We start from the raw sequence: 13,548 nt of genomic DNA, 5'->3' as shown, positions 1-13,548 counted from the left end.
GAAAAGGAGATTTATACCTCTGTGTAGAACACCTTGTGCTCCATGACGTTAAGGTCCATTGTGAAGAGGCGGGGCTGCAGGGTGGTGCAGAAGGTGTTGCCTTCCATCAGGCCGATCTGGGCGTTGGCAGGCTGGTGCCGTAGCAAGTGTTTCTTCGGGGGAACCATATCTTGCAACACCTGAAGAGGAAGGAAACCCGATGAAAACACACAATTTATGAAGATTAAAATGTATTTTCTCTTTCACTAAGGTTTTGTGTCAAAACTGAGACTCAGAAGAAGGTATGAGTCTAGGGTTCCTTTGATGCAGTCTATTTTGTGTTCCAGGTGAAAACAGAGGCTGCTTTTATATAAAAGTCTTGTCCAGCTCAGCATTAAATCACAATACACACTTGTGGAAAACCTTACAGTCCTTGGTTTTACCTCTTTGTGTGGTTCCATGATGACAGTAACACTCTTGCCAGTGACCTGGGCAAGCACCTGCAGAGAGTGCATGGCCTGCTTTCTGACGGTGGAATTGGGGGAGGTGACCTCTCGGACCAGGTCATGTGTGACCATGTGAAAAGACTTGTCCTGGGCAGCCAGCAGCTCTTCAGTCTTTTCTTCATCTTTCAGTGGAGTAGCACATCGCACCAGCAACTGCTCAAGAGTGGTCTTAGCCATGGCTACTGCTCCATTTGACACCTTTGTGAAAATAAATAAGTTGGTAGGTTGGCAGGTACAAGGGCTTAGCAGTAAGAATGGAGCAGTGTGACAAGAGTGCAAGGTTACAGGCCGTTACACACGCATTTGTAAAGCATCATGGGAAGATAAAGCAGGTGAATCTTTGCACTCAATAATTGATTAATAAATAATTTCTATCATTTGAAATTATTTCTGAAATATTATATTATGCACCAATTCACTCTCACCTCTCCTGTGAGGTCCATCATGACAAAGAGCAGGGCCTTAAGAAAGGTTAGCTGGTTTTGTAGCACCCAGATCAGAGGCAGCCTCTCCATCAGGAACTTGATGGACACCACACCACCAAGCTTGGCGTACCAGGCCTGCTCATAGCAGCAGGCGCACAGACGTTCCACGATGTAGGAGAACAAGGGCAGCTGACACGCCTGCAGATGCAGACAAAAGGCCAGAGTGATTCATTTATTCCCATTAAAAACTATACCTAAATGAAAGCATACATAAAACGCTCATTCATTGAGAGATGAGATCATTTCCTAAGTTATCATAATGGCCAACAAAGTTTACCACAGTTATAAAACGATGGGCACAATGAGCCTAAGTACTAATAAATGTATCCTCCAACACCTTCCTCCCATTTACTTACCCTCTCCTTGGAACCGAGGATGATGCTGGCCACGTCAAAGATGACGGCCAGTGCCACTTCTCCAATCTTACACAGCTCCTTCTCCTCATAGGCCATGCAGATAGCTATGGCATCAATCAGAACCAGCGGATCCATGCCCTTTGAGCCATTCTCCTCACTGTGGAACATGGCGGTGCTTGGCTGGCTGCCTAGCTGGTAGCACTGCAGCAAGAACGGCCCTGGTGTGAAGGGAAAGGACAAAATTATGTTTAATGTGAAATATATTTTTAATATAAAAGATGTTACAACCACACCTATTTGTTACAGTACATGTAACTTAAGTTTAAGTTCCTCTCTCTTTTGTGTGTTCAATACAAAATTAAAAGCCAGAATTTTATCAAAATCAGAGGAAGGACAAAATTGTGACTAATTTTCTTGTGCAGATGGGAATAGATGCCAATGCCAGGGCAAAACAGAAAGCTAATATTAGATGTAGAGAATACGAAGAGTAGCAGTCCCTCACCACACTGCTGAGCCACAGCGACCATAGTATAATGGCGAATCAGGCTGGCCACGAAGGGCAGCGCACTGGGCCTCAGGTCCTTTATCACAGCAGACATGAATGCCCCAGTCAGGGCCTGTTCAAACGTTCTGCGGGCAGGCGTGTCTTGTGCTTTGTAGCGGTGAGAGATGATGACATTGGGGATCCACTTCTCAGTGAAGCTAATGGGGGAGAAAACCACACAATGAATTAGAGGATTACTTATTGACAAGGACAACATATTAATATGTGACAGTACCACTGAAATTTTCTTTAAGCTGGAAGCCCAAAATCATTTAATGGTTTGTGTTCACCCAGTATTTCAAAGTAAAGATCCATCTCCATTACCTCTCTGCAGTCCCCAACCCTGTATCTCTGATTCTTTCTGCCCTTACATTTTCTCTCTCCTCTGAGTTCCTTTTGCCTCTGCCTCCCTCTTTGTCCCCAGTTGGTATTTTTGTTATTTACTGCAGCTGAAGGCAACTGGGCCGTAGTGTGATTGAGCAGCTGTTTTCTCCATGCTTGAGCTTGTGTTTTATAATGCCACACGCCAGGGGCAGACCTGATGGATCACTTCATTTCATTATTGCCATTTAAAAGACTGCTCTTTGGAGGAGGAGAGAGAGAGGGGGGCTGAGAGGAAAGGAAAGAGGCAAGCAAGGAATGTGGCGAGTGGAGAAAGTGGGGGTGGCACAGAATGTCAGATCAATTGCCCTTCATTCATTTGGAGGCATGCCACTCCAGTGGTGCTCTGTTCTCCCCAGTTGGCATTTTATGAATTGCTCTGTCTTTTTTTGTAAACTGAAGGGCTCTATTTACAGTGACCAAATACTGAGGCAAAGAGAGATGGCGTGAAGAAAAGAAATGGAGGCAGAGAGAGAGAAAAAAAAAGCCAAAATCCTTCAAGAGAGAGAGACAACTAAAATCGAGATATCTGACAAGAGGAGGCGGCAGTGCAGCCCCCTTGATCATAACTGACACACTTCATTATCCCCACAGAAATGTGCACACAGACGCATTCATGTGCATGTGTGTGTTAGTGCTTAATGACAGGAGAGTGTAAGGGGCATGGTGTAGCGTAAACAGACAGGGGAAAGTCAATTAGCCCCTGCCCAGAGATCAATGATGGTAATGTGACTAACCCACCCGGCAACCACCTTCCCCTTCTTGTTTCTCTGTTCATGTATGTGTCTGCCTCGCAGTGAAGCCTGCCAGAGGGTGGGGGGCGCCTGCAAGTGTGTAATTAGCAATCCCCGCCCCTGAGACTGAATTGATGAGGCGGTGTGTGTTGGGGAGAGTGGGGAAGACATGATGTGAGAGACTAAAAAAAATAGGGCATGTCAGCAGGTGGCGAAACAGGGGTGGAGGTGGTGGGGAAGAGATACTGAGCTGGAAGTGGTGGCTGGGGTTGAGAGAGGACAGACAGGGAAGGAAGGGGTAAACGCTGCGCACGGGGTAGAGGTCAAGCTCAAGTTAGGCTGAGCAAAGGTTAAAGAGGGGGATGATTGATCGGAGACCTGGCTGTGTACGGAGTCAATGTCAAATGCATGACACATAATTTTATCACCTCCTGCAGTTTATGTGGACCTAAGTAGCCATCTTTGGTAACAGCAGCCCAAAACACATAAATATACTGAATATGTCCTGAATAACTAGTAAATCTAAATATAACAGCTCATCTGTCCAAGCTCAATGTTTGTAGATGAATGTACCATGAAGGACATTCCTTATAATGCCTTTAACTATATTTACATGGCAAAAAAAATTCTAACATCTATAATCTAGTACTTAATAGTACATTACTACTGAAATAACAATAAATCAATTGTAAATTAATGCTACAATAATCGCAATATCTTGGCATATGCCACATACAAAAATTAAACCAAGAATGTTTACTTACTTAGGATGAGATAGAAGCTGGTAGAGAGCGTGCTTGTTGTCATCCAAACTGGTCATAGCCACCAGGAAACACTTAATGACCTCCCAGGCCTGTCGCCTGTAGTAGGGCTCTGTGTTGGCACTCTTCAGACAGTCTAGAGCTGTCTCTATCGCCTTGGAAGGAATATAACAGACAAATCTTAGTTCATAATATTCACCATTTCAATTCTGAAATGACTGGTTCCATGCTGCAAAATGCCAATAATGCTAAATTAACATGGGAATTGAACTGCAATATACAACTACATATATAAACATATATGAGTAAAAATATGATTCATTTGCAGGAAGTAACACAGACGCTATCTGGCCGAGCAAAGGTCATTATGATTTCAGCATTATGGGCTGACAAGCCACAGCAGCCAGGCACTTAAAAAGGGAGAAAATGAACTAATTAACGCCACTCAGAACAGAGGGGAGAAGATTAGGAGGATGTGAGAATGGAGGAAGGATGAGTGGAGAGATGAGGGCACAGCATAATTGAATTGTGGACCTGTCTGTGTATTAGAATATCAGGATATTTTCTGCCCGGACTGGGACTGTGACAAGTATTCTATTATAAGTACTAGCAGTGGTTTCATAAAGCATTCTGACCTTGTCACTTTTTGCACACCTTAATGTGTCATTGTAAATGGATAAAGTTGGCATTTTTTCTATAAATCTACTCTAAATTTTCTATCAACCATCTCTAAAACTTATAATGGTAAAGTGAAAACATATTTGCAAATTTGTTAAAAATCTAAATCTGAAATCTCTTATTTACAACACTATTGACAGTTTCCCTCACGGGATTAATACTGTCTGCCTGTCCCCTACTTCAGTACTTCATGAAAGCCCCGTCGAGTCTTCCTGGGTATGTCTTTACAAGCTTTGTACACCTGAATTTGTGCAGTTTATCTCATTCTGTGTGGCAGATCCTCTTAAGCTCTGTCAGATTAGATGGGAAATGTCTGTGAACTGCCATCTACAGGTCGCCCCAGACATTTTCTATTGGGTTTAAATCTGGGTTTTTGCTGGACCACTCAATGACAGTCAGAGTCAGAGTCACTCAATGACAGTCAGAGACTTGTCCCTAAGTCACTCCAGCGTTGTTGTACGTATGCTTTGGCTCATTATCACGAGGAAAGGTGAACAGCGGGTTTTCTTCAATGACCTCTGTATTTCATTACATTTATCTTCCCTCAGTTCTACCCAGTCTCCCTGTCCCTGTCACTAAGGAGCACCTTATAGCATGATGCTGCCACCATCATGCTTCACCATAGCGATGGGATTCACCTGGTGATGAGCTGTTCCTGGTGTTTGCCAGACAGTGTTTCGAGTCCTGCCTAGAGGGATACATTTTTGTCCAATCACACCAGAGGATCTTTCTCCTCATGCTCTTAGAGTCCTTTAAATGATGTTTGGCAATGTCAAGCAGGCTGTCATATCCCTTTTACTCAAGAGTGGCTTGAAAGCCGGATTGATAGAGTACTGCTGAGATGGGCATCCTTACAGCAGGTTCTCCCATCTCTGCAGAGGAGAAGCTCTGTTAGACCGACTACAGGGTTCTTGGTCACCTCCCTGACCGAGGCTATTCATGCTTGTTTACTCAGTTTGGCTGGACGGCCAACTCTAGGAAGAGTCCAAGGAGTTCCAAACATCTTCCATTTCATGATTATTGAAGCCACTGTGCTCCTGGGTGCACTCAATGCTTTAGAAATGGTTTTGTACACTTGCCTTGATCTATGCATCACCACAATTTTATCTCTGTTCTACAGAGATTTGTTTCATGGCTTGGTTTTTGTCCTGAGATGCAGTGTGAATTGTGGGACCTTGTATATAAAAAACAGGCATTTGAACCTTGTCAATTCAATTTGCCACATGTGGACTCCAATCAAGTTGTAAATACAATAAATGAATGTAAACAGGGCTCACCTGACCACAGTTTGGAGTGCAACAGCAAAGAGTCTGAATACTTTTGAATTAAGAAAGAGATTTCAATTTTGGATAATAAACTTTCAAAAATTTCTAAAAACGTATTTTCACTTTGTCATTACAGATTATTGAGAGTAGACTGATTGGAAAATATGGCAACTGAAGATTCACTTTTGAATTAATACAATACAATAAAGTGTACAAAAAGTAAAGGGATCTGAATATTTTCTTAAGTTACTGTAGATATAAAAAAGAGAAGCTTTTGAAAGCAAACTTCTAAGAAAACAGTGCTTTCTACTTTAGCCTTTAAAGAGTACAAACTTATAGGAGAATATTTCTGACGTGTTCAGAAAAAAATAAGATTCAAGAGGAAAACGGGAGTTAGAAAAGAACTTGAAAGGTACAAGCAGCAAGAGAAATTCTCAGATATGCAGCTTAAATCCAGCTTGAATGTTTTTACATGTTGTACTACCTTGATGAGAGTCAAGTTATTCAGATCACTGTTATTTGATCTCTCTTTCTACCTTACAGCACATTAAGCCGTCTCTCCCTCAATGTGCCAACTAACCGTATGGCTGCATCAAGAGCCTGCAAGAGATTCATGCCTTCAGTCTGTGCACGTGGGTGTGCGGCATGTGAGTGTATGCGCTGCCTCTGCTCGTGATAATGGCAAACACACAGATGGATAGCCAGAAAGAAGGAGCAGCCATTAGTGAGAGTAAATAATGCCGTCATGGTGGCCCACACTAGATTGATGATTACTGACTGGGGATGAGGAGGAGAAACAGGAGATGAATTTAATTACCTGGAGGACACACACATCTCCTAACTCACTCCCTCCCTCACATACACAAAGCCCTGACAAAGATATATTACTCTCTGTGGAGAACAATAATGAGGAATATCAAGCTGTTTTACGTTTAATTCTTTCCTTCTAAAACTAAAATACAGAGGCAAAAAAAGGGGAGAAATGGGCTTTAAACTGGTTTCAAGCAGTGTTAGAAAGTAAAATCCTCCCAAAACTTTCCTCATCAGAGCTCTGCAAACAACTTTACATTGTATCTCGATATCATCCTCATATCTTACCTTCTCCATGGGTAGCTGTATGGAAGCCTTGCAGTCAGTGAATTCGGCCTTGATGCTGGGCCCCTGGACCTCAGTGACCACATAATGCAGCCTCTGAGACTCCTTCAGCATCTTCCTGTTGCTGCCTCCAAACTTTCCCAACACCCGATAGGCTACATGGGAGATGCTCTCTGCTGGATTACGGAGGGTGCGCCACAAGGCCTGGAGCAAAGAGGTGAGAAGGAGAAAAAGTATAAAAGAAAGAAAGAAAAAGAGGGCAATGAACTGCCTATTAAAATTCCCAAATGCTGGGAAAGCTGACTGATAAGTCACTACAAGTTACTAGCAATAGTGGTAGATAAGTAGCCAATTTATTTAGCTTTTAGCTTGTGTAAAATTTCTATCAAGCTAAACTAATGGGTCAAAAGACAAGCACTCAATATTATAGACATGAGTCAGTGTTCATAGCTCAGCAGTATTACAAAGAAGAGAGGAGTGATTTATTCTGGTTTAGTGAGATGTATGTAGATATTGCCATGCCACCTGTTGACCACTTGAGGGCAGATATGCTAACAGATACTGCATAAATAATTCAATAATTGTCTACGTATGAGTTACTTTTAAATTGATTAATCTGAAAATGTCCTGTCAGTATCAGTAAGAATTGCATTGAGCTGCATAATGATTGGTCATGATGATGAGAACAACCCCCCACCTGCATGAGTTCAGCCCTGACAGGCTGGATGTGGTCGTAAAGGAAGTCAGGCTGCAGGTTGTCCACACACAACTCCAGGGTGCGAAGGCCTTGGCTGACCAGAGTCTGAGAGCCATTGAGGGCAGATACCAGTGGGTCCATTAGCATGGGCAAGTAGGGCAGCAAGGAGCTCAGACGCACTGGCACTGTCAGGCACAACTCCACAAACAGGTCCTTCATGTGTTGCTTGTGAAGACCACTCTGTAGCATGTTCAGACCTTATTGTACAAAGGAGAATGAAAAAAACAGAATTTTAAGTGTGACTCGTGCAACAGAGTATACTTTTTCACCTTTGTCAAATACAACTTACCTACACTTAAGAAAAATTATGTGTGAGCTATTACCTTGCAGAAGGTTTGGCAGGAGGGGTAAAAACTCCTGGTAGAGTAGGTCATGGCTGCCTCCACCAATAGAACGAAAGAGAGCCCGCAGAAGCAGGAAGTAATTGTAGGGTTCCTTAGCTGACTGGGCCAGTTCCATAGAGCTGTTCACAATCTTGTGTAGGTGTGGCTGAGGAAAAAGGGACAGTCATGCTAATAATGATTGCCTGAGATAAAGAAAAAAAATGGCCTCGCAAAAAATACACAAAATCCTCTACTTACCTTAAGCATCTGTTCATTCTCTGCAGCAAATAGTGACACTGAGCCAAAGACTAGTTTGAAGAGCTTGAGGTAGAGGTTTGAGAGCTCAACATTTGAGCCCATCTCTGGCAGTCTTTCAAGAAGATATTCCACTAGGATGGTGGCAAATAGAGCAGACGTTGACAGGTTGGCCAGGAAAGAGTTTGCCACAATCTGGGAAACAACAGAGAACAACACACGCAATATGAGCACATGGGATGAATTCAGATTGAGTACCTAAATATCTGAAAAAAAGATGTCAGTCTAAATACAAAACTAGCACATTTTTATTTCTATGTGAGGTAGCATGTACCTGTAGTGCATAGTTCTTGGAGATTCTCTCCACCATGTATGGCACAGTGGTCTGAAAAATCTCCTTGAATGTGAGGGGGTTCATCATGGTGAAGACCCCAGCGAAGTGCTCCAGAACCTCCTTCTCCTCCTTCATGCGTACAGTCTGACAGTTGGCCACTCTGATGTATGTCTGCTGGTTATTAGCAACCTGTACCTAGTCAGGAGAAACGGTTGTTACACTGGGCTGTTGATGGACGTACAACCTGTCTTGTGCAGATTTTTTTGTGCTTGCTCCTCTACAAATATTTCACTGTTCACATAAAAATACTGATGGTATAGTCAAAATCTTTTGTCATACCTGGTAGATGTCCAAGGCCTGCATGGCATACTTGACCAGCTTAATGTAGATTTGGGTCTCTTTTGGCTGAAGCTGCTTATTAGGAATGAACTGAGCCTCTGGAGAAAATCAAAAGACAAAACAAAACGGGAAGTTACATGGTGCATGTCGGAAGATCCAAACTTAATCAAATAATTGTGTCTAACAGCATCATGGCTGTTGCATGGATCTGTGTCCTCTCACCTCCTGGGGCCTTGCAAGAGGTGATGCCCCAAGTAATCGTCTTCACTCCACATACCAGGGTCTTGACGAGGCTGCGGCAGTCAGACACCTGAAATGTCTGCTTGTCTTCTTTCTCACCAGGTCGGTCAAAGGGTGTTGCTGGTGGTTGAGGCGCTGCAGCAACAGGTGTAGGAGGAGCAGGGGGTGGAAGCGCTGGGGTGGAGGATGGAGTGGGTGTGGCTGGTACCCCGGGTAATGCCCCCGGGTCTACTACACCCATCTCTGACTGAGGCTTGCACTTCTTGAAGATGGAGACAAGCTGGTAGCGTGCAATTGTGTGGAACTTCAGCACAAACACCTGAAGTGGAAGAGAGGTGAAGAAAAAAAATTACTCAACATTTTTTCAGGGTGTATTAAATACACATCACTGCCTTTTGTACTGATCCCAGCTCTGTGCTGCCTACCTCCAGCATCCTCATCAGGATGTCCCGTCCATTGCCGTTCTCCTGCTCTGACTTGGAGCGGATGCAATCAACCAAGTTGAGCAGCAATTTGCAGGACATGGTTTGGATGTTACTAGGAAGTGATTCATCATCAATGTTTTTGGCAAAGAGCTGCACAGCAAGGGATAAATCTGTCAGGGGCAAGTTCTGACGGACGTGGTGCACCAGGTCTGCTAGTGTGCTGTAGGCCAAGGGTCTGGAAAGAAAGAGAGACACGTCAATGTGACATTTGGAGCGGAATTATAGTTATATTTCATGACGGAATGGTAGTGAAAACTGAGAAGTCTGTGCTCCAGTGAAGAGACATTTTAAAAGGCAGAAAAAGTAGTAATCACAGAAGTTTAAGACAGGTAGAGTTTGACAGATATGGAGAGTGGCTGCAGATGCAACTGAAACTGGCACATGTGAGGGAGAAAGAGAACGAGAAGGTGAGGTAATGAGTGACACTGATAGTCCTGCCAGGTCTCATCCAGCTGCCTCGTTTGCTATAAGGTACTAATGTGAAACGACAGCCATTTTGTTGATGAGGTGAGCTGGTTTGGCATCTGAGGAGGGTTCAAGGAGGTTTTTGACCTAAGGGAGGATGTGTGGGCAGTTTGCCCTCTGGAGATGCAGGTGTACATGACAGCTTGACAGTGCGATCTGTGCTGCAGTGTTGCAGTTGCAGTCAGCTTCCCTGAGAATTTTGGCAGCACAGAGAACTGCCTGATTAATATGCTAGGACACTTAACATGCACCTGGCTGAGCAATCAACCATGACACAGAGAGAGAGAGAGAGAGAGAGAGAGAGAGAGAGACAGAGAGAGAAAGACACAGAGAGAGAGACACAGAGAGAGAGAGACACAGAGAGAGACACAGAGAGAGAGAGACACAGAGAGAGACACAGAGAGAGAGAGACACAGAGAGAGACACAGAGAGAGAGAGACACAGAGAGAGACACAGAGAGAGAGAGACACAGAGAGAGACACAGAGAGAGACACAGAGAGAGACACAGAGAGAGAGAGAGAGAGAGAGAGAGAGAGAGAGAGAGACACAGAGGGGAGGGGGATCAAATTATCATGAACACACACAAAACTCACCTAAGAGTCTCTCGAGCAGTGTAGCCAGAACCGATCAGGATGGATTCATCAAAAAGTTTGTCCATACAAGGGATAAACTCTGAAACACAATGAGATACGTTTTCATGGCATGATTCAAAGATGTTATGTCTGCCCCAGAAAAAAAAATTGATGGAGATAAAAAGAAAAGAAGTAGGAGAAAACCTGGACATAAGTGTTGCAATGCATGTTGTTAATACTAAATTCTTACAAGATAAAGGGAATAATAAAAAGAATAAAAGAAATGTTTGTTGTATTAAATACTAACCATATCAATGCCCCTTTTCCCTGATGTGGCAGCAAGAGAATAACTGTCACCCAAACACCTAATTATGGTTAAGTAGTTTTCTCAGTTTTCTGCAACTCCACAATGCAAAATCTCTTGCAGAAAATGAGACGAATCATTGAAAATAGTTTCAGCCACAGAAGCAGATGTAATATCAGAGTATGATGCAGAAAATCACCCAAACTGTGCATCGCTGTCTCAAGATTGCACTGATGGGTGGTTGAGCTTTTGTTCCATTTCATTCAATCTCACTTTTCTCCGCTTAGTCTCCAAATCTAAATGAGGTTCTACAGCCAGTTTGACAGATAATAAAAATGTTATTTCAGGAGTGTGAAACGTGAAAAACGAGGCGTGACCTGGCAAGAAAACCTAGGCTGTTAATGTTTTGACCAGTAAGAATACCTTTAACTACAATTAGCCTTTAAGTTTCTTCAGCTTTCACTGAGGAAAAAATCGTGCTAAAAGAACTTGATTGGTTTTATGAAAGAAATATGAGCCAGTGTAAACAAAATCACCCAGCCCGCTCAGTTTCCTCTTTCACAGTAGCTTATATGCATTTGTGTAAGTGTGTGTGTACATACGGCTGCGTAGGTCAGTTGTGAGAATGTGCTTGGCTGCAATGAGAAGCTCCTTGCGGAGGTGAGCAGTCTCTGAGGGGCAGTTGGACAGCAGCTGCAGCATGCCCTTTACCATCTGCTGAGAGTATTTCCCTACCAGGTCCTGATAGGGTGGACACACACACACACACACACACACACAAACAAACAAACAAACAAACAAACAAACAAACAAACACACACACACACACAAAGATATGTTTAAAAGCACAATTAATTTAAAAAAATGTACTGTATACTGAGCTAATTTTCTCCAACAAAATGATCAGTATTTCTTGACTAACACTTCCACACCTTATAGTTTGGGGCTGTGTTCAGTATCTTTTAGTTTCATTTAAATTTTTGCAGGAGCACAAACAGTACACTAAATCCCATACTAATGGAATTCTTCTAGGTGAGTTAGAAGTTCTTTATATGGTATTATCAGCGTTTTTTTGTTTGTGCCAATTGTGGGTTTTTATTGACTCTTACACTGTCCCTGTTAATCTTTGCACACAGAGTCAGTATAGTAGGAGATAACTTCAGGTGTCATTCATTCTTGTCCAGAGTAAAAAAAAAAAACAAAAACAAAGTACACACAAAGTCTTAATTTAATTTCTCAAAGAATCTGTTTTATCTTTGTTCTCCCAAGCTTCTGTGTCTTCATATCAGTGAGCACTTTATATTACACTCTGCTCCCTGCCAATCACCTGACACCCACAGAGAGAAATGATGTCTAGCAAACAAGCCTTCAAAACTATTTTCTCTTGATTCATAATATCTACATCTTTATATTCAAAGTATGTTTGCTAGTAGTTAATGTTAAGCCATGTTTGGCTGGAGGATGCATTTAAAAAGTTGACAAACTATATATACTACACAGTACATAATACTGGTGAGAAGAACCATACATTGCTACAAGTGAAATGGCTTTAACTTTAAATGACAACAATTTTCCTTTAAGGTAGGATAACTCATTGAACCTATTTATTGGCAGTGGATAATGTGACAAGCAGCCATCAAACAGGCATACCTGGTAGATTCGAATGATGTAGGCCAGAAATGACAGTGTCTTTATCTGTGCGGCAATGAAGTCTGCATACAGCTCCTTGTTATAAAGCTTGTGTTGCCTGCAAAGGAAACAGCACAATTTACATACAAAAGCCATTTAGTCTCATCAAAGACATTAATGGTGTTGTTATACCTGCAGTAGGTGGCAATTACATGGGTTGAAATTGAGCATCTACATATGGGAGTCAATTCTACATGGGTGGCTTGTTTGTTTGCGTCACTGCTGTTACTGCACGTCAGAAAGAAACTCTCGATATACCTGCCAGACACTGCTGAGGTCTTTTTTCTAAATTAACTCTGCTCCATTTCCTTCCTGTTCAGAATGCTTAACACAACTCTCTTCCTACCCTGAGAGGTTTCACCTCCTGCTAAGCCAATTCCTACAATTTTAACTTCTCCAAATGGATTTTAACTCCAGCTCTGGTAGGCAAAGTGCCGAGCAACACCATCAACAAACTTAGTGTGAGAGAGGAAAATGGGGGAAAAAATCAATTCTCTTAAACGTGCCCAAACTAATTTTGAAGGCTGCGAAGTGAAAATAAAATTTGTTAAAGGCACACTCAAACACCTATCTCAGACACACTTGCACAGCACACATACAAGTATGCGCGTTAACATGCATACACGAACGCATCTTACCTGGCCTGTGGAGACACCTGGAGCATGATGGTGTTCATTATGAGGGGTACAAATTCTGAGACCACATTGTGGATGTTCAGCTTATATAGCTGAGGGGAAAGAGCAAACACACAATCCCTGTTAATGAGAAACTAACCTCATTTTAATACAGACATCATCACAGCTGAGGGAATTCATTCCAACACACAATATTATTAAATGTATTTTTAGCAGAATATGCTAGAACTTTCACGACTCCAATTAAATTGCAGGCAAGTCAGTTCAGTCAGTGGTGTCAAAATCTTTGCAACATAATTTTCACCTCCAAAAAAGAAGTGTATTTTACACTAAACCTAAAATTCACATACATTTTATATGTTTACT

At 42.5% G+C, this 13,548-nt stretch overlaps 1 protein-coding gene across 1 annotated transcript in view; it reads right to left on the bottom strand.

The window, feature by feature from the left end:
- Positions 1-13,548, bottom strand: part of trrap (transformation/transcription domain-associated protein) — an 81,624-nt gene that overhangs the window by 63,397 nt on the left and 4,679 nt on the right. The window contains exons 10-27 of the mRNA XM_071462115.1: positions 13,186-13,274; positions 12,509-12,605; positions 11,461-11,599; positions 10,576-10,654; positions 9,458-9,692; positions 9,015-9,351; positions 8,793-8,890; positions 8,454-8,648; positions 8,123-8,314; positions 7,865-8,030; positions 7,482-7,738; positions 6,788-6,988; positions 3,750-3,901; positions 1,829-2,028; positions 1,327-1,544; positions 911-1,108; positions 423-683; positions 18-179 (exon numbers count right to left, since the gene is read on the bottom strand). Coding sequence (XP_071318216.1) covers positions 18-179; positions 423-683; positions 911-1,108; positions 1,327-1,544; positions 1,829-2,028; positions 3,750-3,901; positions 6,788-6,988; positions 7,482-7,738; positions 7,865-8,030; positions 8,123-8,314; positions 8,454-8,648; positions 8,793-8,890; positions 9,015-9,351; positions 9,458-9,692; positions 10,576-10,654; positions 11,461-11,599; positions 12,509-12,605; positions 13,186-13,274 — 3,276 coding nt within the window. The remainder of the gene's footprint in view (positions 1-17; positions 180-422; positions 684-910; positions 1,109-1,326; positions 1,545-1,828; positions 2,029-3,749; positions 3,902-6,787; positions 6,989-7,481; positions 7,739-7,864; positions 8,031-8,122; positions 8,315-8,453; positions 8,649-8,792; positions 8,891-9,014; positions 9,352-9,457; positions 9,693-10,575; positions 10,655-11,460; positions 11,600-12,508; positions 12,606-13,185; positions 13,275-13,548) is intronic.

This window comes from Trachinotus anak, unplaced genomic scaffold (genome assembly GCF_046630095.1).
Source record: "Trachinotus anak isolate AG129_WGS33_773 ecotype Australia unplaced genomic scaffold, CSIRO_AGI_Tana_v1 ptg000025l, whole genome shotgun sequence".
Classification (NCBI taxonomy): domain Eukaryota; kingdom Metazoa; phylum Chordata; class Actinopteri; order Carangiformes; family Carangidae; genus Trachinotus; species Trachinotus anak.
Note: the sequence above shows the minus strand (reverse complement) of the source record. Positions and strands in the feature narration are given on the sequence as shown.